We start from the raw sequence: 24367 nt of genomic DNA, 5'->3' as shown, positions 1-24367 counted from the left end.
TGCGGAAGATCACCCGACCTGACAGTGGGCACCTGTATGCCATGAAGGTACTAAAGAAGGCAACGCTGAAAGGTGAGTGGAGGTCACCTCCCCAGGCAGAGCCCGGGCCGGGCACAGGGTTGAGGGAGATGGCGCAGCTCTCAAAGGTGTTGGGTCTGATGGAGGAGATAGCTCTATCTCCAGGAGTACCTAGGCTGAAGGTAGAGAAACACGCCTGTCCTCAGCCACCGCCTACTCCCTCTCCCATTTCATGGCAAAGACACGGTCCATTTCGAAGAAAAGACTTCTGGGAAATAACCTCATCCTTCCCCTCCCCTCTCCCCCTAAACCAGCCACCAATTACCATAGCTGAAGGTGAAGGTCTGGAAGGAGCCGGGGGTGAGCGCAGTATGCTTGTGGCAGGGGCCTTCACACAGCTGATACTGAGGTCACTTGGGCAGAGTTGCTTCACGATGCTTGAAGAGTCTGAGGGACCTTCAGGGTGCAGAAAGGCGTGAGGGAAGAAGCAGGAAGTCCAGGCGGGCAGCTAGGGCAGGCAGTAGAGACTGAGTTGAGGCAGGGCCCCAGAGATGGACAGCAGGGAGGTTCAGAAGGGAGCCCAAGGCCAGATCTAGAATTCCACAGCTCACAAAGGGGCTCACTGTGGTTAGTAGCGGACTCTGGGCTGGGCAACGACCCTTTGGCCTGGGAACCAGTACAGCCACTGACCAGGTAGAGTAGGCCCTGGCTGAGGGGAGGTAGGGAGGATCAGAAGTGTTGGCCTCAGGGACTTTAGGGGTCATGTGGCCCATAAAGGACTGTCGGTGGGGTGCTGTAAGGCCAGGCTGGTAGGGGTAGAACTCATTCCCCAGGAGGGGTGATGGGAACCATGAGGGAGAAGGATGACAGACTTGGTCACTGCTGTGAAGGTCTCCCAGGCTGGGGCGGGAGTGGCTGCGTCGACCCTGCAGTATGGCACGGTTGGTGCCGTGAGCAAGAAGTGGAGAGTGGGGTGCAGCCTCACAGCGAGGAGGCTCACGTAAGGAGCAGCCACGTGAGCTGCGCCTTGAAGGATCAGGAGTTCTCCAGCCTGAAAACAGTAGAGGAAGGGTTCCCCAGGAAGGAGGAGCCACTGGCCTGAGCAAACGTGTAAAAATGTAAGGTGTATTTGGCAAACAGTGGCAGGAATAGTTAACTCCAACACGGTCCATGACCCACCTGGTGAGGGAAACGAAAAAAGTAAAATAGAGGGTAAAAAGGAGCTTGCCCTGGAAGAGCAAGCACAAGCCCTATAGGAGAGAGGGCCCTAATTTAGCTTGGCAGTTTAAGGAAGACTTCCTGGAGGAGATGAGGCCTAAGCTGAGTCAAAGAAGAACCTGCTGGTAGTCAGGATGCCTAGGGACCTTCATTCTTAAAAAAAGAGTAGGTGGGAGTGCCTGCTCAGACTCATGAGTCTGAATTTTAGGCCCAAGAACTCTCCCTAAGCAGCTCCCAGGTGCCTGTTCTCTCCATCCCCCCCAGACTGGAATTGGGGATTATTGTGCCAGGTGAGGAGGGATCTGGTGACGGCATCCCAGGGGGAGCCTCAGGGGAAAAGGCTAAAGGCACACAGGACAGGACAGGTTGCTCAGAGGGGCCGCATTGAATGGCCTTTGCTGGCATGTGGTGGGAGGTGGGGCGAGAGGATGTGCTGGGCGCTGAGAAGTGAGGAACTCGTGGAAAAGAGAGCCCTTCTTAGGCAGGGCTTGGGGCTGACTGTTTAGGGGGCAGGGCTAGACTGTTAGTGACTGTCTCTCTCCTCGGGCCAGTGCGTGACCGCGTTCGGACCAAGATGGAGAGAGACATCCTCGCTGACGTGAACCACCCGTTTGTGGTGAAGCTACACTATGGTGAGACCGCAGTCCACTTGAGTTCCCGGCCTACTTGAGTTCGCACCCCGCCTGCCAGCCTTTGCCCTTGCCTATGGGCTACTGCCTTCCCCGTATGTTGCCCCCCACCCCCAGCAGGCCAAGGGAGCTTAGGATAAAGGGGCAGGGCCCAGGGCCCAGCTGGCTCCACCGTTGCCTTTTCCCCTCTCCCCAGCCTTCCAGACTGAGGGAAAGCTCTATCTTATTCTGGACTTCCTGCGTGGCGGGGACCTCTTCACACGGCTCTCTAAAGAGGTGAGCTGACACTCCGCTGCCACAGGGCCCTGGGATGGAGCTGGAGGGTCAACGAGGCTTTGCATCCCAGAGCCCTGTGAAGAACGTGTCCAGTGTGGCTTGGACCTGGGACCTCCCAAGCCTGCCTAGCAGTCCCTGGCCCAGGAACTGACACCCAGTGTCACACTGGGACAGAGCATACAGCCTGGCAAAGCCTTAGTTTCTCCCAGGATGGGTGAGGGGAGATCTAACGCCTCCCTGGTTCCCAAGAGCTAAGGAGTCTTTCTTCTCTCCTCCTCCATTCTTCCAAGGCTGCCCTGGGCAGGGCTGTGAGGATGGGAAGAAGCTTAAATCCACCCAGAAACCTAGGTATTTTAATATTATGTCCCATAATAACCCAAAGGATTTTAACTGACATAAAAGAATTTGAGCCAGATATAAAAATGGGACCGTTAATACAAGTCAAACTTTAAAAGAGGAACAAACTTTAAAAAAATTTTTTAAATGTTATTTTAATGTTTGAATAGGTAATACATTTACATGATTGAAAAGAAAAGAAAATTTACATGGTTGAAAAGACCCTTCCATAGGTCAACACTTTCACTGATTTCTTGTTTAAGCGCTTCACGTTTGGTAATATACCCATTGTGGTACTTGTTCTGAATTCCAACTCCCATTTCCTTACATAAAAAGTGCTAATCTGTATGTCCGTTCCGTACCTTGCCTTGTTCAAGATAGTAGATCATGGAGATGGATCCACATCAGAACGTGGAAGATTCTTGTTCTAGTTCATGGCTGCATAGCACTCCATTACACGTGGGAGAGACGGTTTATACGAGTCTTCTGCTCAACCCTTTTGCTGTGTCCAAACAATCCCACAATGAGTGACTTGTATGTTAGTCATTTCATACTTCAAACCCCTTTATATATTTTTTTAATTTTTTAAAAAAATGTTTAATGTTTATTTTTGAGAGAGAGAGACAGAGTGTGAGTGAGTGGGGGAAGGGCAGAGAGAGAGACACACACACAGAATCCGAAGCAGGCTTCAGGCTCAGAGCTGTCAGCACAGAGCCCGACGCAAGGCTCAAACCCCTGAACTGCGAGATCATGGCCTGAGCCAAAGTCAGACACTCAACTGACTGAGCCACCCGGGTGTCCCTCACACCCCTTTATACAGAGAATGGTGTGTGACACTGGGGTGTCTGAGGGTCCTCCCCAAGGTGGCCCCTCGGCCCCAGGAAGCAGCAGTGCCCTAGCTCCTGAGGAAGAGGCAGTCGCTGCTGACATCCGCCCCTGCCCCTCATAGGTGATGTTCACAGAGGAGGACGTGAAGTTCTACCTGGCCGAGCTGGCTTTGGGCCTGGACCACCTGCACAGCCTGGGCATCATTTACCGAGACCTCAAGCCTGAAAAGTGAGCGAAGCCCCAGCTCCGGCCCAGCCTCCCTAGCGGGGGCAGAGGCAGGCCTCAGGGTCTCTCCTGACAGGGGTGGGTGTGACTCTTCCCAACAAAGTCTCCCTCTGTGGGGCTGCCCCGTGGATAGGTGGGTGGGACGGAGTGATGGCAGCAGCAGGCTCCCCTCAGGGGTCTGCCCGATTACCAATGCTGCCGTTCAAAGGGCTAGGCACCTCCTTGCAGGTATGTTACCTACATTGTTTTTGGCTAATCCCGTGGGATGTCTGAGATGCCACCCCTGAAGGTCATTCTTTGATATGGTCCTCTCTAGAATTTTCCTTAAGATCTAAATATCCTCAGATGGTGATTTGACAGCCAGGGGCAGGTGCTGGGCTGGAATGAGATGTGGTGTTAGAATTAGGCAGACCTGAATTCAAATCTTGTCTCCATCACCTTTTAGCTCTGTGGGGAGTTACCTAACTTCCCTGAGCTTTAGTGTCCTCGTTGTTTAGATAGGGCCATGATAGCACCTACCTCATCCAGTTGTTCCGAGGACTAGCAAAGAAGGCAGGGAACACATCTGCACGGCACCGCCACCACCCTGTTCCACCGCTCATCGGATGGCTCTGGGTGGACCACCTTCTCTGGGCTGGGCCCAGCCCCCACAGCCCCATGGTGTCACCAGAACCCAAGGGGCCACAGCTGAGGGGCCCCAACTCCCATCTCTTCATTACAGCATCCTTCTGGATGAGGAGGGCCACATCAAACTCACTGGTGAGTGGAAGGCACCCGCCCCCTCAATTCCCAGGGGAGGTCAGGATGGGCTTTTGATGGGCCTGGGCTGAGCGATAGGGGGCCGTTCTTCCTAAGAGGCTATGCCAGGCACTCGGAGGTGGGCAGAAGCCCAGACCCTAGACTTGGGATGGCCTGGGTGTGAACCCCAGCCCTGCACTGTGTAACCTTGAGCGTCACCTAACCTAACCTCTCTGGGTCTTGGCTCCCTCCTGAGTATCATGGGAGTGATGCCCTCGAGCCTGTGGGCAAGGGGCTTGGGTGTGCGGGGGTTGGCAGCGAGGAAGGTGGGGGGGGGGGTTCCTAAAGATGTGTCCTCTTGCCCTCCTTGCTACAGATTTTGGCCTGAGCAAGGAGGCCATTGACCATGAGAAGAAAGCCTATTCTTTCTGCGGGACGGTGGAATACATGGCCCCCGAGGTTGTCAACCGCCAGGGCCACACCCACAGTGCAGACTGGTGGTCCTATGGGGTGTTGATGGTGAGTGGTCAGACAGGGGGAAAAGCATTCAGCCCATCTCTCAGGCCTCAGTTTTCCCATCTGAACAGTGAGAGGGTTGATGGTCCCTAAGACTTCCTCCTGTCTTCTCCCAGCCAAGCTGCCTCAACTTCCACCCAGCTGCAGTTTCCTTCCTTGGGAGGATTCCAGGCTTGGCCCCACCTGGTCTGCCCCCGGCCCAGGATTGGGCCTCTCCTCAGCCTCAGCTCCCTAGTACTGCTTTTGATGTTCTGGTTGACAAAGGAACCAGAGACAGTCACAATTCTTGATCCAGGTGGACCTGCCACAGGCCAGCAAGAAGCCTGGGAGTAGAGCTGAGTGGTTTGCGTGGGAGGAGGTGGGGGACATGGGACATGGAGACCAGGGCCTAACAGACCCTTGTCTTTTGCAGTTTGAGATGCTGACAGGCTCCCTGCCCTTCCAGGGGAAGGACCGGAAAGAGACCATGACACTGATTCTAAAGTAAGCACCAGCCCTGCCCTGACACCTCAGGGTCTCCCCTCATGCCTGGCCCCAGTTTGGAGGCCAGAATAATACCCTGTGCCTGCCTCAGATGTCCCCATCAATGAGACCCTCCTCTGGGTTAAGCATTATGCTTTCTAGGGCCCCCTTTTCATCCACCAGGGCCTGTGGGCAGGGAATCCCTGAAGTCTTTGGGAGGTGAGTTAGTGGATGGTTTGTCTGGATTGGGCTGGAGATTAGACCTGGACAGAGTGGGGAGGGGAGACAGGCCTCTGGGGCGGGCTCAGCCCTGATGAGACCCGGGGGCTGTTTTAGGGCGAAGCTAGGCATGCCCCAGTTTCTGAGCACGGAAGCCCAGAGCCTCCTGCGGGCCCTGTTCAAGCGGAATCCTGCCAACCGGCTCGGTAAGCAGCCCCAGCTCGGGAGGGGAGCGGGGTACAGCTGCAGCCTAGGCCGCAGAGTCACATCTAGGGCTGAAAGGGGCCGTTGTCCTTTGTGTGGGCAGACAATGCCGCCGGCCACCCTGCTTTCTGGCTCCATGTGCGGTGTTTGGGGCGGGGGGTGACCTGTGTGTAGGGGGAAGGCAGGAACTGAGTCATCCCCTCTCCCCCTGGGGACAAGGACAGAGGCCCCCACACAGCTCCGCCAAGGCTGCTGGCACCAGAGGAAGCATGAGCTCAGGAGTCAGAAGGCTCAGGTCCCAATCGTGTCCCCACGGCAGGTCCTCACTGTCCCGCACACAGTTGTCCCTCCATAAATATTTGTTGAGTGAGTGCCATTTATGAGCTAAGTGACCCAAGGCAGTTGACTTCACCTCCCGGGGCTCTGGGTCCTTGTCTCCACGGGAGATGAATGAACATGCCTGGTGTGGAGTAGCCGTCCAGGATGTCTTGGCTCCTTGGGTCCTGGGTTCATCTGGACCATGACCTGCTTTGTAAGGTCCAGTTCAGGTCCCTGGGGTCAAATGGAGTGAGAGCCTGCCTGGTGGCTAAGAAGGGCCATGGGACCAAAGCGATCGAGATGAGGCCTGGGTTGGGAGGGAGATGGGGGCCCGCTGCAGATGTCAGAATAAGCCTGATCTCTGTTCTGTGTGGCCTCGGACAAGTTGCCTGACCTCTCTGGGCCTTTCTTCTTCCATAAGAACATCAGAGCTTGATCATAAGGGTCTCCAGAAAGTGGAGAATGCCAAGCAGGCAGTAGGCCTTTGGGGCGATGGCTGGGTGGATTTGGGGTGGGAAAAGCCTTTTGTCCCCCCTGCTCCTAGTAGACAGCTGTGGCCACTGGTCCCAGATGATGGTGAGGTCACTCAGCAGACATGGTGGGTGTCTGGGGGTTGGACCATCCAGGGGCAGACGCCTCATCTGGGCTCTTTCAGGCTCCGGCCCTGATGGGGCAGAGGAAATCAAGCGTCACGTCTTCTACTCTACCATTGACTGGAATGTGAGTGTGTCCGTCCACCCCAGAGCCCCGGTCAGGCCTCCACCTGTGGTGGGAGGGGGCTTCTACCAATGAGGGCTTTAGATGTGGAGCAGAGGGTGACAGCCTGGCCTTGGAAGCAAGGGCCGGCCTCCCAAGGGCAAGCAATTATGTTCCTGTCTGTATAGCCTGTGCTCCAGGCCAATCATCTTCTCCCGCATGAGGCTCCTGGCGGGCGGCTAGGGGTGGGCTGTGGTGACGAGTGCCCACCCCCCTTGCAGAAGCTGTACCGTCGTGAGATCAAGCCACCCTTCAAGCCAGCCGTGGCACAACCTGATGACACCTTCTACTTCGACACTGAGTTCACGTCCCGCACACCCAAAGGTCTTGGGCTGGGGAAGCAGGGAGTCCAGGGCCCCTTGGGATTTAGGGTGGTCGGGCTAGTAGGCCCAGGTGTGTGGGTGGACCGGAGGGTGGGTCTCTGACTCTTTGTCCCCATTTCATTCTTCCTGACTCTCCCACTCCAGGGCTGTATGGGTCTCTTTGTATGTGGGTGAGGGGGTGGGGGGAGTGGGTGGTTAAGGCCACAATAGAAAAGTCAGGCCCCCTGCCCCGGGCATCTTCCAGCCCACTGGGAAGACCAAACACATCAGGCTCACACTCACGTCAGGGCTAAAGAATCTGACCCAGCAAAAACATGAGGTGGAGACAGTCTGGCAGAGCAGAGGTGACAGCGCCCACAGGTCAGGGGCAAGTGTGGGAATTGCCTTTGGCTGCTCTGATCACTGGACCTCAGTGTATTCATCTAGAACCTGGGCTCGGTCACAGACCCACTCAGTTCCTGGCGTTATTACAAGAAGCCAAAGAGGGGGCTTTCTGGGAGGGAGTTTGGTAAACCCCAGTATTTTGGTGAGATATCAGGGGTTAGTGTTAGTTCTGGAAGGCTTCCCGGATGGATGAGTTTTAGCAGAGGGGCTGCTCTTCTCCCTGTGGCTTGCACATCTCTGATGACAGGGAGCTTGGCACTTCGCCAAGCAATTGGTCTCATCTTTATTCACTTATCTGACCAGTACGTACCTGGTTCCTGCCAGTGCCCTTGATCAGCCATGTGGGATTGCCCTGCCTCATAGGGCTGACTGTGGTTGGGGGAGAGGCGTGAAAACCCTGCTGGGCGGTGTGGCAAGTGCAGCTCATAGAGGTGAGGAGCTGGAGGAGAAGCCTCAGGCAAGGCTTCTCAGTGAGGGTGTGCCCACGGGGCCTTGAAGGATGGACAAGCAGTGGAGTACTTGGTCAGAGGAACAGCATGTGCGGTGGCTCAGAGTCTCCTTTAAGGCTCTGGGAAGCCTGGTGGGGCTGAGCTGGAGAGTGGTAAGAGAGGAGGCTGAGATCACAAGGGCCTCGGTTGCCAGGCTGAGGAAGTGGGCTTTCCTCTGAGGGCAGAGAGGAGCACTTGAAGTGTTCCGGCAGGGGGTAGATTTGCAGTTGGGACCATCCCTCCCGCTGCCTATGCAGAAGATGGACCTGAAGGGGCAGACCTGAGGCAGCAAAACAAAGGGGGAGGCCTCCAGAAAGGGATGAAGTGTCTTGGCCTGGGCCGAATGCCCATTGTGGGGTGTCTTTTATGTTTCTCGAGTGTCAGGGCTGGACTGGTCTAAACACACACGAGCAGATGGGCTAACTGAGGCCTGGCAGGAGGCGCCTGTCCAAGCCCCCTCCACAGCAAGCTGCCGAGGGCGGGCCTGGAAGCCCCACGGTCTCCCTTTTCTGGGCTGCCTCGGGGTGAAGGACGCCTTCTCAGGGTCACATCCCCCTCCCACCCCTGCAGACTCCCCAGGCATCCCACCCAGCGCAGGCGCCCATCAGCTGTTCCGCGGCTTCAGCTTCGTGGCCACCGGCCTGATGGAGGATGATGGCAAGCCTCGGCCCACGCAGGCCCCACTGCACTCAGTGGTACAGGTGAGGGGGGCAGTCGTCTTTTCGACCCTGAAGCCACAAAGGCAGAACACCTGAGAACACAGGCTCTGGAGTTCGAACCCCGATTGCTACCGTGTAGCCCACTCCAAACCTCCTTGGGCCACACATTCTCCGTGTGTAAAACAGGGATATATGTTTCCTGGCACAAAGCCGGGGACTTTGTGGAGCCTAGACAGATAAATGCAAGGTGGCGCCCAGGGTGGTGGTGCTGTGGGGTGGCTCTCGGATCCCTGACCCGGATTGGTGGCAGAGGGCTCATTTTTTTCTTACACTTGCCCCCCATTGGTACACTTTCCCAGCGCCGTGGGAAATTTAGAATTGAGAGGCCTGAGTGTAGACTCTGGAGCTCATTGCCTGGGTTTGGAGCTTCCATGGTTAAGGGGCTTTGGGTGAGACCCTTACCTTCCCAGTGCCTCAGTTGCCTCATCTGTAAATGGGAGTGATGATAGGACTTTTCTCCATTAGGTTGTTGCGTGTGTAAAATGAAGGTGACTGTGTAATTTAGTCTATACCTGGGACATTTTTGTCTGGGGCAAATATTACACCAGACCAGATATGAGGACGACAGGCGTAAATCAGGGCTGTCATAAGGGATGGCGTCACCTGCCAAAAAGTGCTGAGAGCAGTGCTTGCTGCACGCCAAACACCATGAAAGCCTTTGCTGTTGTTAATGTCTCAGAACTTTAAGACGTGTCCAGAGGTGGGTTGTGACAGCCCAGAAGGGGGAGGCAACCTGCCCACATTCACAGGACGTGGCAGAGCTGGGAGCCAGCTCAGGGCTCCTGTGTCCCTCAGGCCTTCCCAGCTTTCTCAGAGCCGCAGACCTCTCCATGTGCAAGAGCCAGTGAGCATGCCCATACACAGTAGAAAACTGAGGCCCCGAAGCCAAGGCCGTAGGTACTGGGGGACGACCCCTGTGTTCTAGAGCAGAGGGGCAGCCCCACCCATTTGTCTTTTGCAGCAACTCCATGGGAAGAACCTGGTTTTTAGCGATGGCTACGTGGTAAAGGAGACGATCGGTGTGGGCTCCTACTCCGTGTGCAAGCGCTGTGTCCATAAGGCCACCAACATGGAGTACGCTGTCAAGGTGGGCCTCTCGACCAGGTCGCAGCCCAGGCTGCTGGGCCTGGGGGGAGCCACTGGAGCCTCGGTCCTTTGGCAGGGGGTTGGGAGAGTGTTGGTGCTTTAGGCTCTGTGGGGGGTGAAAAGTGTGCAGCTAAGACCCCCAAACACTGCAGTTGTGGGCTCCGTGACAGGGAGGGACTCTGGAGACTGTCTCCCTGATATCACCTACATACCCCCCTTCCTTAGGTCATCGACAAGAGCAAGCGGGATCCCTCAGAGGAGATAGAGATTCTTCTGCGGTATGGGCAGCACCCCAACATCATCACTCTGAAAGATGTGAGTGGGGCGTCCTTGAGACTGAAGTGGGGGCTGGGGACTCAACTCTGGGATCTGGCTCAGGACTGTCATTCCTCTGACTTCTGATTTTCCTCTGCTCACGGGAGGGGAGGGATCTTTGTGCCTTGGGTCTGGCTGCACCCCCAGGCCCTCCACTTCAGACTCAGGCATCTCTGACAGCTTCCCTGACCCTCAGGGGACCAGTGTCAATATCCTCCTGTCTAGGGAGAGGACAGAGGCCCAGATAGGCAAAGGCCCTTCCAGGACCACGGGTGCACAGAGCTGAACACACGTCCGAGGCCTATGTTATTCTTTCCTGGCCCAGGGAATGGGTCACCAAGGGGCCCAGTCCTGGCACGGAGGGGAGGGACCTGACGCTGAGGTCTGTAACAGGTGTACGATGATGGCAAGCACGTGTACCTGGTGACAGAGCTGATGCGGGGTGGGGAGCTGCTGGACAAGATCCTGAGGCAGAAATTCTTCTCGGAGCGGGAGGCCAGCTTTGTCCTGCACACCATCAGCAAAACCGTGGAGTACCTGCACTCCCAGGGGGTGAGTCTGGGGTAGGGGGCGCCCGGTGCAGATGACGGGCGGCCAAGGGTCATACCATCAGTAGAGTGCATGAACCATGGGCTGGTGCAGGCAGCAGCGGTCTTCAACCAGCCAGACAAGGGGGGACCAGGGATGGAGGGTGGGTGAGTAGACGGATATGAGGAAGGGAAAGAGGGAGAGACGAGGCCCGATTGTGAAAAGGAACGTTTACACGGTGCTCACTGTGTGCCAGGCACCGTGCCAAGCTCTTTCCTTATGTTATCTCAACCGATTTTCACAACCCTATGAGGTAGGTGCTGTTATTGGCCCCACTTTACAGGTAAGAAGACCAAGGCTCAGAGACGTGAGGTCACTTGCCGAAGGTCACCCTGAGGAATGCGTTTGGGGGGCTGCAGAGAGGGAGTGGGTTTTTGAGTTGGGAAGCAGCAGGGTCAGCAGGGAGGTCAGTCTGGTTGTGGGGTCAGCTGCTAGGACAGAGGAAGTGGATGCAGGAGTAGATGTTTCTGGAAACACAGCAGGTGCTATGGAAGAGCGTTTGTCTGAATGATAGGATGTGGCCTTTATCATTGCATCGGATGAAGGTAGAAAGTTTCCTATGGTGTATAGAAGCTGGAAACAGAGTTAGCACGCATTTCTCTCTGGACGAGGTGATGTTTTGGGACACTTCCAGTCAGTGTGGGGGTCAAGAATCCGACTGCCTGTGTCCACATCCTGTGTAGATGGTCGGGAGGGCCTCTCACCTCTGAGCTGCTTCCTCGTCTGCACACTCGTGATAGCAAGAGCTGCCACCTCGCAGGGTGGACGCAGGCTGAAGCAAGGTGCTGCCCCGGAAGGCACTGGGGACCAGGGCAGCCCCATGGAAAATGCTGCACAAACATCTGGGGAAATAAGGCCAGATCATTGCTGTGCCTTTTTTTTTTTTTAAACATTTATGTATTTTTGAGAGACAGACAGACAGAGCACGAGCAGGGGAGGGGCAGAGAGAGAGAGGGGAGACACAGAATCTGAAGCAGGCTCCAGGCTCTGAGCTGTCAGCACAGAGCCTGATGTGGGGCTCGAACCCATGAACCGTGAGAGCATGACCTGAGCCAAAGTCGTAAGTTTAACCCACTGAGCCACCCAGGTGCCCCTGCTATGCCTTTTTTTAAAATTAACTTTTTATTATCAAAAATTTTAAACATATGCGAAGCTATGAGAAAAGTATAATGAACCTCCAGACACCCATGGCCCAGATTAAAGAATTGTTGAGATTTTTATCTCCCTTCTTCCCTCTCTTTCTTTCCTTCTCTTTTCTTCCTCCATTTTTTCCTTCCTTCTTTCCTTCCTTCCTTCCTTTCTTCTGACCCCCCTTTCTTTTTTGTTGTTGCTGAAGTATCTCTCCCAGCTTTTTACTGAGGAAAACATTTAAATCTATAGAAAAGTTCAAAGAATCCTACAATGAAAACGATTTCCCTTCTACATTCACCAAACCTTTGCAGTGTGCCACATTTGCTTTCTTGCTCTCTCTCTTTCTGTCTTTGTCTCTATCTCTATACCCTTATCTCTCTATATAAATATATATTTTTATGGGTGCAGTTGAGAAGCATTGCAGATATTATGACACTTGACCCATAAATACTTATAATTAAAGTGTTTTATTTTTATTTTTTTAATGTTTTTTTTTAATGTTTTATTTATTTCTAGGAGAGAGAGAGAGACAGCATGAGCAGGGGAGGGTCAGAGAGAGAGGGAGTCACAGACTGAAACAGGCTCCAGGCTCTGAGCTGGCAGTCAGCACAGAGCCCGACGCGGGGCTTGAACCCACGAACCGCGAGATCATGACCCAAGCGAAAGTCGGATGCTTAACCAACTAAGCCACCCAGGCGCCCCTAAAGTGTTTTATATATACAGAGAGTGAGAGCGAGAAATAGCGTGAGTGGGGGAGGGGCAGAGGGAGAGAGAGAATCCCAAGCAGGCTTCACGCTCAGCGTGGTGGGGCCCGAGGTGGAGCTCCATCTCACAACCCTGGGATCACGCCCACCCCTAAGGTATCTTAGCATATCTCAGACCTCACGTAATCTTATTGTTCTCTGTGATTCTATAACACACATTCTTTCATAACAACTAACAGAATTAACAATTCCTTGTGTTCACATGGTACTCGTTTAATAGATGCATTTCCCTGTTGTACTTTCAGAAAGTCTTTTTGCCATCAGTCTATTGGAATCCCAGTCTCTGCAGGACTTCACTTTCAGTCACTTGTTAAATCCCTAAGTCACTTTTCAAAAACTGAGATAAGGGGCACCTGGGTGGCTCAGTCGGCTGAGCTTCAAACTCTTGATTTCAGCTCATGAGCCCAGGGTTGTTGGATCGAACCTCACATTGGGCTCTGCACTGAGCATGGAACCTGCTTAAGATTCTCTCTGTCTCTCAGGGGCATCTGGGTGGCTCAGTTGGTTGAGCACCTGACTCTTGATTTCAGCTCAGGTCATGGTCTCATGGTTCATGAGTTCAAGCCCTGTGCCTGGCTCTGCACTGAGTGTAGAGCTTGCTTGGTATTCTTTCTCTCTCCCTCTCTCTCTGCCCCCTCCTGCTCATCTCTCTGTCTCTCTCTCAAAATAAATAAATAAACTTAAAAAAAAAAAGATCCTCTCCCTCTTTCTGCCCCTTTCCTCCAGCTCACACATGTGTACCCTCTCCCCCTTCTCAAAAAATAAAAAATACTGAGATACAATTTGCATACAGTAGATCTTAAGTGTATAATCTGATGAGTTTTTTGTTTAGTGTGTACATCCACATAACCTCCATAGTAAAACCTCCCCCTTTTTTTTTTTTTGGTGGAATGTTTTATTTATGTGTTTTGGGGGGGGAGGGGCAGAGAGAGAGGAGACAGGGAATCCCAAGCAGACTCCACACAGAGCCCAATGTGGGACTCGAACTCACGAACAGTGAGATCCTGACCTGAGCCAAAACCAAGAGTCAGACACTTAATCGACTGAGCCACCCAGGCGCCCCCACCCCCTTTTCTGTGCTACGGAAATGCCCCACTTTCTGAATGTGTGTGCGTTCTTATGGCACCATTTTAGTTGTTTCTCTGGTGCCTGTATTTCTAAAGTCTTAACTATATTCTGCTTCAACTTCTTTTTGGGAGCAGGGAGTTAGAAAACACTTGATGGGGGGCGCCTGGGTGGCTCAGTCGGCTAAGCACTGACTCTTGATTCCGGCTCAGGTCATGATCTCAGGGTTCATGAGATCAAGCTCTGGGTCGGGCTCTGAGCTGATAGCATGGAGCCCGCGTGGGATTCTCTCTCTCTCCCTCTCAGTCTGCCCCTCCCCACCACCCTCCCCCCCAAATTAAGTAAACATTTTTAAAAAACAACAAAACACCACTTCATGGGAGGTGCAGTGTACTTCGTATGACATCAGCTCCCCAAGCCCAGTGTCCCCGTGCCCCCTTAGTCATTGTCATGGCGGTAAGAGTCCCTTCAGGCGGTGAGAGTCTAGGGATGGGTGCACTGGTAGCAGGCAGTGCGCGGGCCGGATGGCGCGCTCTGCTCACCCTCCCCAGCCTTTCAGGCAATGACTTCATCCTTTCAGGATCTTTGCCTGAATTCTCGTTTCAGGAGGGTTTGCAAAAATGGCAGCGTCTGATTCTGTCTAATTCATTTGGGGGAATTCTTTTGTACAAAAAAGAACCAGAGCCTCAATTTGATTACCACATATACCATTTTAATAGACACGTTTGAAGTGGTTTTGGTTTTTGAAATGGCCAGTGCAAATAGGCTAATATTTAAATATGTCAGGTCACATAGTAAATATTTCCTTTCCCCTCTTTGTTCTCAAGTGAGTGTTCGTTAAAGTTACCCCTCAAGAAGATTTAGACAACAGAGCCAAAGCAGTGAGTTTCCAGTGGGTCACTTAAAGGTCAGAGCAAGGAAGGACTTTCTAGAGTAAGAACTGCCCCCTCTACTAGGGACATAAAAGTTCCAAGTGCAGACAGCCACTTGGTGGCACTGTGATGGGAGAAAGTTGTCTGTTTCCCAAAGCCACAAGTCCTTGGGTCTCTAAAATGTCTGGCCGTTTTAGAGGCACCTGGGTGTCTCAGTCGGTTAAGCGTCTGGTTTCAGCTCAGGTCATGATCTCACGGTTCGTGAGTTCAAACCCCACATCGGACTCTGGGCTGACAGCTCAGACCCTGGAGCCTGCTTCAGATTCTGTGTCCCCCTCTCTCTCTCTGCCCTTCCATTCATGCTCTGTCTCTCTCCATCTCTCAAAAATGAATAAATGTTAAAAAAAAACAAAACACTTTTTTAAAAATAAAGTTTCTGACCCTTTCCAAATGCCAGGGGAGATGATGAGGAAATGGGAAACTCTCACTGAGGTATTTGGAGGGAGATTCTTTGGGCTAATTATGAATTGGCAGCGTCTGTGGTCGAGAAGCTAGGAACCTCATAAGGGGGATGGGAAGGGAGTGACTGGGAGCAGGGTCCACTGGGACCTTCTATTTGTTTTAATGTTATCTTTATGGTGAAGTATTATATAAACACAAATCATAATGTACAAGTCAGTAAATTTTCAGAAAGTGAATACTCCCAGATAGCCAGCACCCAGATCAAGAACCCCTTCCAGTCCCTGCCCCGCCCCCCAAGGACAACTATTCTAAGCTAACAGCTAATAGCTTAGCCTGGTTTTGCCTGTCTTTGAATCGTACATCAACATACTCTGTTATACGTGGCCCCTGCCATGCCACGTGCTCTCTGGGATTCATCCATGGTGCTGTGTGGCTACAGTTCATACATCCTCATGGCTGAGTAATTTCTGCTAATGGACGTTGGGTTGTTAACCAGTTTTTGATTCTGACAAATAACACTGCTGTGACATGTTTGCAACATGTGGGTTTTAATGCTGTGTGTGCCCCTGGCAGTGGACCTGTGTGTATGTGTGTGTGTGTGTGTGTGTGTGTGTGTGTGTTCATCCTTAGTGGGTGATGCCAAACAGTTCTCCAAAGCTGTTCTGCCAGCTTACACCCCTCCAGACCGCACGGGAGTCTTGGGGCTTGCTGACACTTGAGCTTTTGCGTCATTTTAATCTAGCCATTCTGGTAGATATGGAGTCCTTTCTCATAGTGGTTTTATTTTTTTAATGAAAAAACATTTTTTTAATGTTTATTTTTGAAGAAGAGAGAGACAGAGTATGAGCGGAGGAGGGGCAGAGAGAGAGACACAGAATCCAAAGCAGGCTCCAGGCTCTGAGCTGTCAGCCCAGAGCCCGATGTGGGGCTTGAGTCCAGGAGCTGTGAGATGATGACCTGAGCCGAAGTCAGACGCTTAACGGACTAAGCCTCCCAGGCGCCCCAGGGTGGTTTGAAATCGCCTCTCTCTGATGGCCAGGGAAGTTGAGCACCTCTCTGTGGACTTCTTGCCATTTGGGCAGCCTCTTTCGTGACCTGCCTGTCAGTGTGTGATGTTTGTTTTTAAAAATCGGGTTGTCTGCCTTTTTCATCTTATTTTGCAAGAGTTCTTTGTTTATCATATGGAGCCCTCTTGAGCCTAGCTTCCCTCCTGTTGTCTCCAAACGAGCCCCAGTGTGCCCAGGGCAGCCTGTTTGAGAACTCAGTAGGGAGTCACACTTTGGCTTCTTTGTTTAACCAGATGATTTACACAGAAAAACTTTTTTCTTTCTTCTGTGGCCGGTCTGAGGCACCTAAATGCACGTCCTCCGGTGATGGCAATGAAGACAAAGGTGTGGCTGCTGCCGGGGTAGCCAGCATTTCACAGCACTTCCCACAGGCCACACACGTCTAAGCCCCTTACAGGTCAACTCACTTCGCTGTTCCGATAAGCGGTCGGAAGTGGGTATTGTTGCTATGCCCACGTTATACGTGAGGGAACTGAGGCTCTGGAAGTGAGTAAAAGTCTCACAGCTAATCTGGCTTCCTCTATCCTGTTCTTGTCCTCTAAACTGTAAGGGCTTCTTTTTAAAAAAAAAAAAATCTTTTTTAATATTCTTATTTTTGAGAGAGAGAGAGACAGAGTATGACAGGGGAGGGTCAGAGAGAGAGGGAGACACAGAATCCAAAGCAGGCTCCAGGCTCTGAGCTGTCAGCACAGAGCCTGATGCAGGGCTCAAACTCACAGACCGTGAGATCATGACCTGAGCCGAAGTCTGACGCTTAACTGACTGAGCCATCTAGGTGCCTATAATCTATAAGTGCTTTTTAACAGGCACTCACTGCATCTTAACCTCCGGCATGGGGCGAGGGGGTGGGGGGGCGCATTCAGCCCAAGGAGTGCTGGTGTTACTATGATAGCAGCTGTCATTTCCCAAGCCCTGTGCTAAATAGTCCTGGTACACAACTCATACTCCTGCCTCAGCGCTGTTACCAATCCCATTTCCCAGGTGAGAAAACTGAAGACCAGAGAGGTTACGTGACATGCCCAAGGTCACACAGCTATTGCCGGTAAAAAGCCAGGATCCACACTCCGGCCTGACTGAAATCACAACTCTGCCAGAGACCACAGCCTATTACTCAGTGGCTGCATCTGACCCGCATGCATATTTTGTCTGCCCTGCAAGATGTGGGGTGGCTTATTGTTTAAGGTTTGGCTGATTTGGGTAGTTTGGCTGCTTTTGAAACCTGTGGGCTGAGTTGCTACGTGGGTGACTGTCAGCCAGAGTAAGTAACAGGTGCCCCTTTAGACTGGTTGGCATAGCTCCCTCCCAGCCTGGCTTCACTCATTGCTTGTCCAGCCTATTGTGCTTTCTGGTGCAGAGAGATGCGAGTATTTGCTACCCATTCCACTACACATACACCTGGGGAACAGATAGCAGAGTCACCAGTGGGGCTACCTGCCATCGTGAGCCACGGTCACCTTCAGGAGTGAGTTGTTTCTCTGTGTTGTGTTAGAGCAGAATAAAGATCAAAAGCTTTGCTATCCCTATTTCCCCAAAGTGTCATCTGTGTCACACCGAACTGAAAAGGCTGTGGAATGAAGGTCAGAACCAGGTTCAAGTCTCACTTCTGCTTCTTACATACACAATGAAGTCAAGTTTCTTCTCATAACCCCGGTTTCCTTCTCTGTAAAATAGAAGCCGGCAGCCCCTGCCCTGCCCACTTACGTAGGTGTAACCGGCAGCCCTCATGAGATCAAGGTCAGGGAAGTGCTTTGTAAACCAGGAAAATCATTTGTACAGGGGAGTCAGTGTCCTCAGCCAAGCCGAGCCCCCCTGACCTCTGGGAGGCTTGTCTGGGGCCCTCCGCAGGGAAGAGAATCTACATCCTTGAGGTCTGGCCTTGTCTTCAGGGTCATAGAATTGTATTAGGAAGGAGAGCCCTAGGAGCTGGGCAGGCACTGCCCAGGAAGGGGCTTCCTGTGGGTTTGGATACACTGCGCAGCGCATTGCTGGGACCACCCACCTGTGTGGCGCTCTCTTCCGCATCTAGCGCCGTTCCCTCTGTTGAGGTGGACTGCCCTGGGCCATGTCCACCCTCCAGCCTACCCGCCCCCACAGGCACCTGCCAGAGGGCTTGGGGCTCAAGTGAGACTGTGACAGGATCGCCTCATCAAGCCAGCTGATCTGTGAGAGTCCACTAATGTAACCCTCAAGATCTCTGCGTGTTTCAGAGGTGTAATTTGTTTATTCATTGCACAAAGTTCACTTGGCACACGCTCCCTGCTGGGTGCAGGAGGTAGGCAGGCGTTGCATAGATAGGTATGGTTATTTGTGCTTGAAGGAGCCTCCTCTGGCCTGCGCTCAGGACTCTTGAGGAGACGTGGTGGACGGTGAGGCTAAAAGGGCTAGCTGAGCCTCCCACACCAGGAAGGGGACTGGGGCTTTATCTTGTAGGCAGTAGGGAGCCATCGAAGGTTTTTGACAATGCCCTGTTAGCTTATGGGAGAAGGAGCATGAGAGTAAGACCAAGTTTAGTCTGAGATGTGTTGGGTTTGAAGGTCTGTGGAACATTCAGTGGTTTCTATCTGATTTGCAGTCATGCGAGCCTGGACTCAGGAACATTCTGGGCTAGGGTCAGTGATCTGGGAGTGGTCAATAACTAGGTAATAGAGGAGTGGCTATACATAGAATCATACCGAGGGAGGGAGGAGGATGAAAAGTGGAGTGGTTCAGCCCCCTCAGATTACAGAGGACCAGGTGGGAGCCAGAGGAGTCATTTGCTTCAGGCCTCAGAAGTAAGTGTCATTTGAGGCTTCTGGGTGGCTTAGTCGGTTGAACATCTGACTTCAGCTCAGGTCATGATCTCATGGTTTGTGGGTTTGTGGGGTTCTGTGCTGACAGCTTGGAGCCTGGAGCCTGCTTCAGATTCTGTGTCTCCTTCTCTCTCTCTGCTCCTCCCCTGCTCACTCTCTCTCTCAAAAATAAGCATTAAGAGGGGCACCTGGGTGGCTCAGTCGGTTAAGCATCTGACTTCAGCTCAGGTCATGATCTCATGGTTCATGGGTTCGAGCCCTGTGTCGGGCTCTTTGCTGACAGCTAGCTCAGAGCCTGGAGCCTGCTTCAGATTCTGTATCTCCCTCTCTCTCTGACCCTCCCCTGCTCACGCTGTTTCTCTCTCTCAGAAATAAACAAAGCATTAAAAAAAAAAAAGCATTAAGAAAAAGTAAAAAAAAAAAAGAAGAAGAAGTAAGTATCATTCATCCACTTATAGGTACTCATTGAAATCCACCCGTGTGCTAGGAACTATTCTAAATGTTGAGATAAAACAGTGAGCAAACCACTCATGGAACTTATATTCCAGAGGGCAGATTCAGAAGAACAATTAAATAAATATTATGTCAACTGGTGGTAAATGCTATGGATAAAAAGAAAGCAGGGTGAGGAGAGTAAGGAGTACTGGTTGGCAATTGCTGTGTTATATGGAATGGTCCAGGGAAGGCCTCACTGCGATAAGGTAACATTTGAGCTGAGACCTGAAAGAAACAAGAGAATAAGCAAGGCAGGTGCCTGAGGGAAGAATGTTCCTAAAAGCTGAAACAGTAAGTGCAAAGGCCCTGAGGCAGGAATGCGCTTGGCATGTTGAAGGATGTGCAAAGAGGCTGGTGTGGCTGATGCTGACTGTACAAGGAGGAGGGTGCTTAGAGGACAGCAGAGTGCAAGAGATGTGGGTGAGGGGCAGGAGAAAGATCTGGTGTGGCTACTTAGGCCAGGAGTTTGCAAACTCACAAGGAGTTTGCCTCTTAAGTCCGGAAACCTCAGAGGGGTTGCAGCCAGAATGACTCGATCCGACTTACAGTTAACGGGCTCACTGTGGCTGCTGTATTTAGAACCGACTGCAGGAGGCAGGCCAGTTAGGAGGTGGTTGCTGTAATCCCAGGGAGGGGTGAGAGCGTCCCCGGTTGGGGGCACTGCTGCCGGTAGACGGTTGAGAAGTGGCTCAGCTCTGGATATATTTTAATGGTAGAGACAGCAGAGTTTACTGAGGCCTTGACTGAGGAATATAAGAAAAAAAAGAGGGATTGAGAATGACTCAGAATTTTGACCCAAGCGATGGGAAATATCGATGGAGTTGCCTTTAGGAAAAACTGTGAAGAGCAGATTTAAAGGGAGAAGTAAGGAGAGTTCGGGTGTGGACAGGTGAAATTAGGGCTGCCTCCCAGACACTGACGTGAAATTCAAGTCGGCAGTACCAGCAGCACTCAGGGCCCCATTTCAGGCCCTTCCCTTCCTTTCAAATTCTGGGTCCTTCTGTCCCTTTCTGGGCCCATCTTCCTAACTCTCAGCTCTCCCCTCCCTGGCAGTTGACCTGGGCCGCTAGCAGCCCATCCACATCGAGAACTGACCGGACCCTCTGCCCCTAGGTTGTTCATAGGGACCTGAAGCCCAGCAACATCCTGTACGTGGACGAGTCTGGGAACCCCGAGTGCCTGCGCATCTGTGACTTTGGCTTTGCCAAGCAGCTGCGGGCCGAGAATGGCCTCCTCATGACGCCTTGCTACACTGCCAACTTTGTGGCACCCGAGGTGAGTGCTCCAGCCTCCCCACCGGCGAGAGTGAGGGGTCCTGGCGCAGGAAGCCTTGTGCCCTTCACAGAGGCCCTACGCTCGCCGGATTCTAGCGTGTACGGTCTTGGCGTAGGTACCAAGAGAGGAGCCAGCTCAGCCCGTGGTTGGGATCCTTGTCCTAACCCTTTGGGGAGTAGCACACAAGTGTATGGGGCCACTTGCCACGGCCCCTCAGTCTTAGCCCCCTCCCCTGCCTTGCTGCTAGGTGCTGAAACGCCAGGGCTACGATGAAGGCTGTGACATCTGGAGCCTGGGCATTCTGCTCTATACCATGCTGGCGGGGTGAGTGTCCCCTTCCCCCGTCCCCCCCAGCCCCTTCCTCCAGCCCTCGTGCACAGGCCAGGGTTGTCTGATGGGAGAGGCTCAGCCCTGCCTCAGGAAGGTCTGAAGACACGGATGTAGGCCTGCCTTTGGGAGCCTCGCCTGGAGGGGGAAGTTACTGCCCTGGGGAATACCCAGGCTGGGGGTGGGGGGTGGGGAGGAGACAGTTCCGCCTCCCACCCCCAGCCCCAGGATGGAGGCCCGAGGCTATACCCAAACTGGGTGGACTTTTCTCCAGATACACTCCATTTGCCAACGGACCCAGTGACACACCAGAGGAAATCCTGACCCGGATCGGCAGTGGGAAGTTCACCCTAAGTGGGGGAAATTGGAACACAGTTTCAGAGACAGCCAAGGTAAGTCTGCGAGGCCCAGCTCATTTGGGATGGGGAGGGGGGGGTCCCGTCCTAGGATTTTCTAGCAGTTCATGAACAGATGGCCTGCAACCTGGTTTCTCCAAGTGGAATGTTCCGTAAATCCCTGTTGCTATATTTCTCCAAGTGGAAGATTCCCAGGCGGACTGCCTTCTTACCTTGTTAGGACAACCTGGTGATTGTCACCGGCCCTTCCCATGTCCTGAACCCTGTGAGGGAGAGAAGGCTGCGTAATTGCAGCCCCTGCCTTGTGGGAACTTGGTGTGTGGAGAGATCCAGGCAGCAGGGAAAGGCAGGTCCTCCCCCAGGCATTAAAGGCTTGGAGCAGAGCTACTGACCGCATCAAGCACAGAGGCCTTCTCAGAGGAAGGAACACTTGAGCTCTCAGTATTAGCAAGTTTCCAGTTAGGGGAGCCTCTGTGCCAGACAATGGGTTGAACCCTTAATAAATAGTACCTCACATCAGCCTTATAAAGCAGATATTGTTACCTCTCTTTCTCAGAGGGGAAACTGAGGCTCAGAGAGTTGAAGTAATTTGCCCAGGATACTCAATTGATCAGCAGAGGAGTCAAGTTTTGTTTTGTTTTGTTTTTTAAATATTTTTATTTATTTCTAGGAGAGAGAGAGAGACAGCGTGAGCAGGGGAGGGTCAGAGAGAGAGGGAGACACAGACTCTGAAACAGGCTCCAGGCTCTGAGCTGGCAGTCAGCACAGAGCCCGACGCGGGGCTCGAACCCACGAACCACGAGATCATGACCTAAGCGAAAGTCGGACGCTTAACCGACTAAGCCACCCAGGTGCCCCAGAGGAGTCAAGTTTTGAACCGGAGTCTGCCTGGTCCCAATCGTAGGTTCTCCCCACTTTCCCGCATGGCTTCTAGAAGGTGAAAGAGAGAGGAAAGGAAGGACTTCCAGGAAGAAGTCCCAAAGAAGGGCATCTGCTTGGGGAGGCCTTGGAATGATCTGGAACAGGGATCGCAGGGGCCCGTGTAAGGGTGCAGGCAGGAGACGGTGGCAGATGGTCGCCTTGCCCGTTTCTCATCCGTGGGACACAGCCTGTGCTCCCCGCCAGCCCCTCCCATCAGCCTTATTGTCTGCTGTGCCCCCAGGACCTGGTGTCCAAGATGCTGCATGTGGACCCCCACCAGCGCCTCACAGCGAAGCAGGTGCTGCAGCACCCATGGGTCACCCAGAAAGACAAGCTCCCCCAGAGCCAGCTGTCCCATCAAGACCTGCAGCTGGTGAAGGTACGACCACTCTGGGCTGCTGGGTGCCTGGGGCTCCAGGCCACGGTTCCATGGGTGAGAACCCGGGTGGCATAGTCAGGAGATGTCAGATCTATCTGTCCTCAGGGAGCCCCAGGCTAATATGCAAGAGTGTCAGCTCTGGGGGCCACAGCCTCTGACCTCTGAAGCCTCCTGTCTGACAGAGGAGGCGGGACTCATGACCATGAAGGAACAGCAAGGCTGAATTAAGAGATGGCTGNCACATGTCCCCCCTCCCACCTCTACAGCCCCCCCTTGTGACCTGACTTCCCACCTTCTCTCCCAGGGAGCCATGGCAGCTACGTACTCGGCACTCAACAGCTCCAAGCCCACCCCCCAGCTGAAGCCCATCGAGACCTCTATCCTGGCCCAGCGGCGGGTGCGGAAACTTCCGTCCACCACCCTGTGAGTGGCTGGGACGTCCAGGCCGCGGGGCGGTGCTAGCTCGATGGAGGCAGCATACTTCCCAGAGGGAGCAGGCCTGCGTTGCGGGGCCAGAGGAAGCCGAGCCCCCGAGCGACCCAGGAAGCAGCCAGCCCGGATCACCCCCACTGAGGGTGTGAGAAGTGCCTTCTCCTTCCCCGGGATGGACTCCTCGGCTCATGCTCTGCTGGTTGGAATCAGTTCACTGTACAAACTCTTACACATTTTTTTAAGGGAGAAATGGCATCAGGTGCCATGGATTTTTACAAGACCCATTTGCCTTTCTGGGAGCAGAAATAGCCAGTGCGGCCCCAGGAGGGGCACTGAGTCGTACTAGGGCTCTCTGTGGCTGAGACTCCTTAGAGCTTTGACATCCTACCCTGGGGAACCCCGCGACTGGCCATCTGTAACCATCTGCACATACCTCCAGTCCAGCACCTCCTTCCAAAGGCCTTGGCTGTTTAGCAGAACCTGCTCTGTCTGCAGTCAGCTCCTTTTCCGTTCTGTTCTGCTGGGGGTGGGGAGGGTCTAAACCTCTTCCTGCCAGAAGAGAGGACCAAGACTCCGTGGCTCCCAGCTCCAGGCACCAGCATCTACACCGGCCCCGCCATTGGGTTCCCTGCAGCGAGATTGGGCAGCCCCAGGAGGAGGATCCAGAAAGCACTTTTTGGCTGACTTAGGTTGGCGTCTGCTACGGGACGGAGTTCCCAGGAGGCCTGTGGGGCCGGCCAGGAGAGGAGGGGGCTCTTTTTCATTGCTTCCTCAGCTGGTAACTCAGGGTTCATCTGTCCATGGCCTTTCTAATAAACTTGCAGTTGAGTTGAAGCACACTTGCGTCCACTTTTCATCCCTGACTGTGTCCTCTGTGTGTTGAGGACGTTGTGGCAACAACGGACCACGGCCAGTGAGCCCAGCTGCCTAGAACTCAGGTCACTTGGAGAGCAGGTGGGACTCCCACTGGGGGGCTCCATTATGGTATTAATAATAGTGATGGTATTATTAGCCACCGGTGACCAAATGTCAGGCACTGTGCCTGGGTCTTACATGTATATTTCGCTTAATCTTAATGTGGTGAGGTAAATGCTGTTCTATTATTATCTCCATTTATACAGCCTCAGAGAGGAGAATGACATTTTCTCCACAAGTATTTTCTGAGCCCTTGGCCCTGCTCCAGATCCTGGTGAACCAGGTAGAAAATGAGGTCATTCGTTGTTTTCATGGGTCTTTCCTCCTAATGGGGGAAATGGACAAACTGAGGTCAGCTATGGATAAGGCGTATGCGGAATTAAATTGGGATGCCAGATGGCATGGTCAAGAAGACCTCTCTGGGGTCTTCTGAGGTGACCCAGAAGCTGAGACTGAATGATAAGGGGCTAT

At 53.1% G+C, this 24367-nt stretch overlaps 1 protein-coding gene across 4 annotated transcripts in view; it reads left to right on the top strand.

Moving 5' to 3' along the window:
* RPS6KA1 (ribosomal protein S6 kinase A1) overlaps positions 1 to 23815 on the top strand; it is a 27048-nt gene extending 3233 nt beyond the window's left edge. For 3 of the 4 annotated variants that reach the window (XM_077775888.1, XM_077775887.1, XM_077775886.1), the window contains exons 3-21: positions 1 to 72; positions 1788 to 1868; positions 2062 to 2141; positions 3427 to 3533; positions 4252 to 4289; positions 4645 to 4787; positions 5197 to 5267; positions 5583 to 5671; positions 6643 to 6707; positions 6965 to 7067; positions 8509 to 8639; positions 9619 to 9744; positions 9969 to 10058; positions 10452 to 10610; positions 20405 to 20566; positions 20814 to 20890; positions 21168 to 21285; positions 22412 to 22549; positions 22854 to 23815. In XM_077775888.1, the coding sequence (XP_077632014.1) occupies positions 1 to 72; positions 1788 to 1868; positions 2062 to 2141; positions 3427 to 3533; positions 4252 to 4289; positions 4645 to 4787; positions 5197 to 5267; positions 5583 to 5671; positions 6643 to 6707; positions 6965 to 7067; positions 8509 to 8639; positions 9619 to 9744; positions 9969 to 10058; positions 10452 to 10610; positions 20405 to 20566; positions 20814 to 20890; positions 21168 to 21285; positions 22412 to 22549; positions 22854 to 22976 (1973 nt within the window). In that variant the 3' untranslated portion in view covers positions 22977 to 23815. The remainder of the gene's footprint in view (positions 73 to 1787; positions 1869 to 2061; positions 2142 to 3426; positions 3534 to 4251; positions 4290 to 4644; positions 4788 to 5196; positions 5268 to 5582; positions 5672 to 6642; positions 6708 to 6964; positions 7068 to 8508; positions 8640 to 9618; positions 9745 to 9968; positions 10059 to 10451; positions 10611 to 20404; positions 20567 to 20813; positions 20891 to 21167; positions 21286 to 22411; positions 22550 to 22853) is intronic. The other variant, XM_077775885.1, reaches the window with a different exon arrangement.
* Positions 23816 to 24367: the final 552 nt, after the last annotated feature.

This window comes from Crocuta crocuta, unplaced genomic scaffold (assembly GCF_008692635.1).
Source record: "Crocuta crocuta isolate KB4526 unplaced genomic scaffold, BGI_CrCroc_1.0 scaffold127, whole genome shotgun sequence".
NCBI lineage: Eukaryota > Metazoa > Chordata > Mammalia > Carnivora > Hyaenidae > Crocuta > Crocuta crocuta.
Note: the sequence above shows the minus strand (reverse complement) of the source record. Positions and strands in the feature narration are given on the sequence as shown.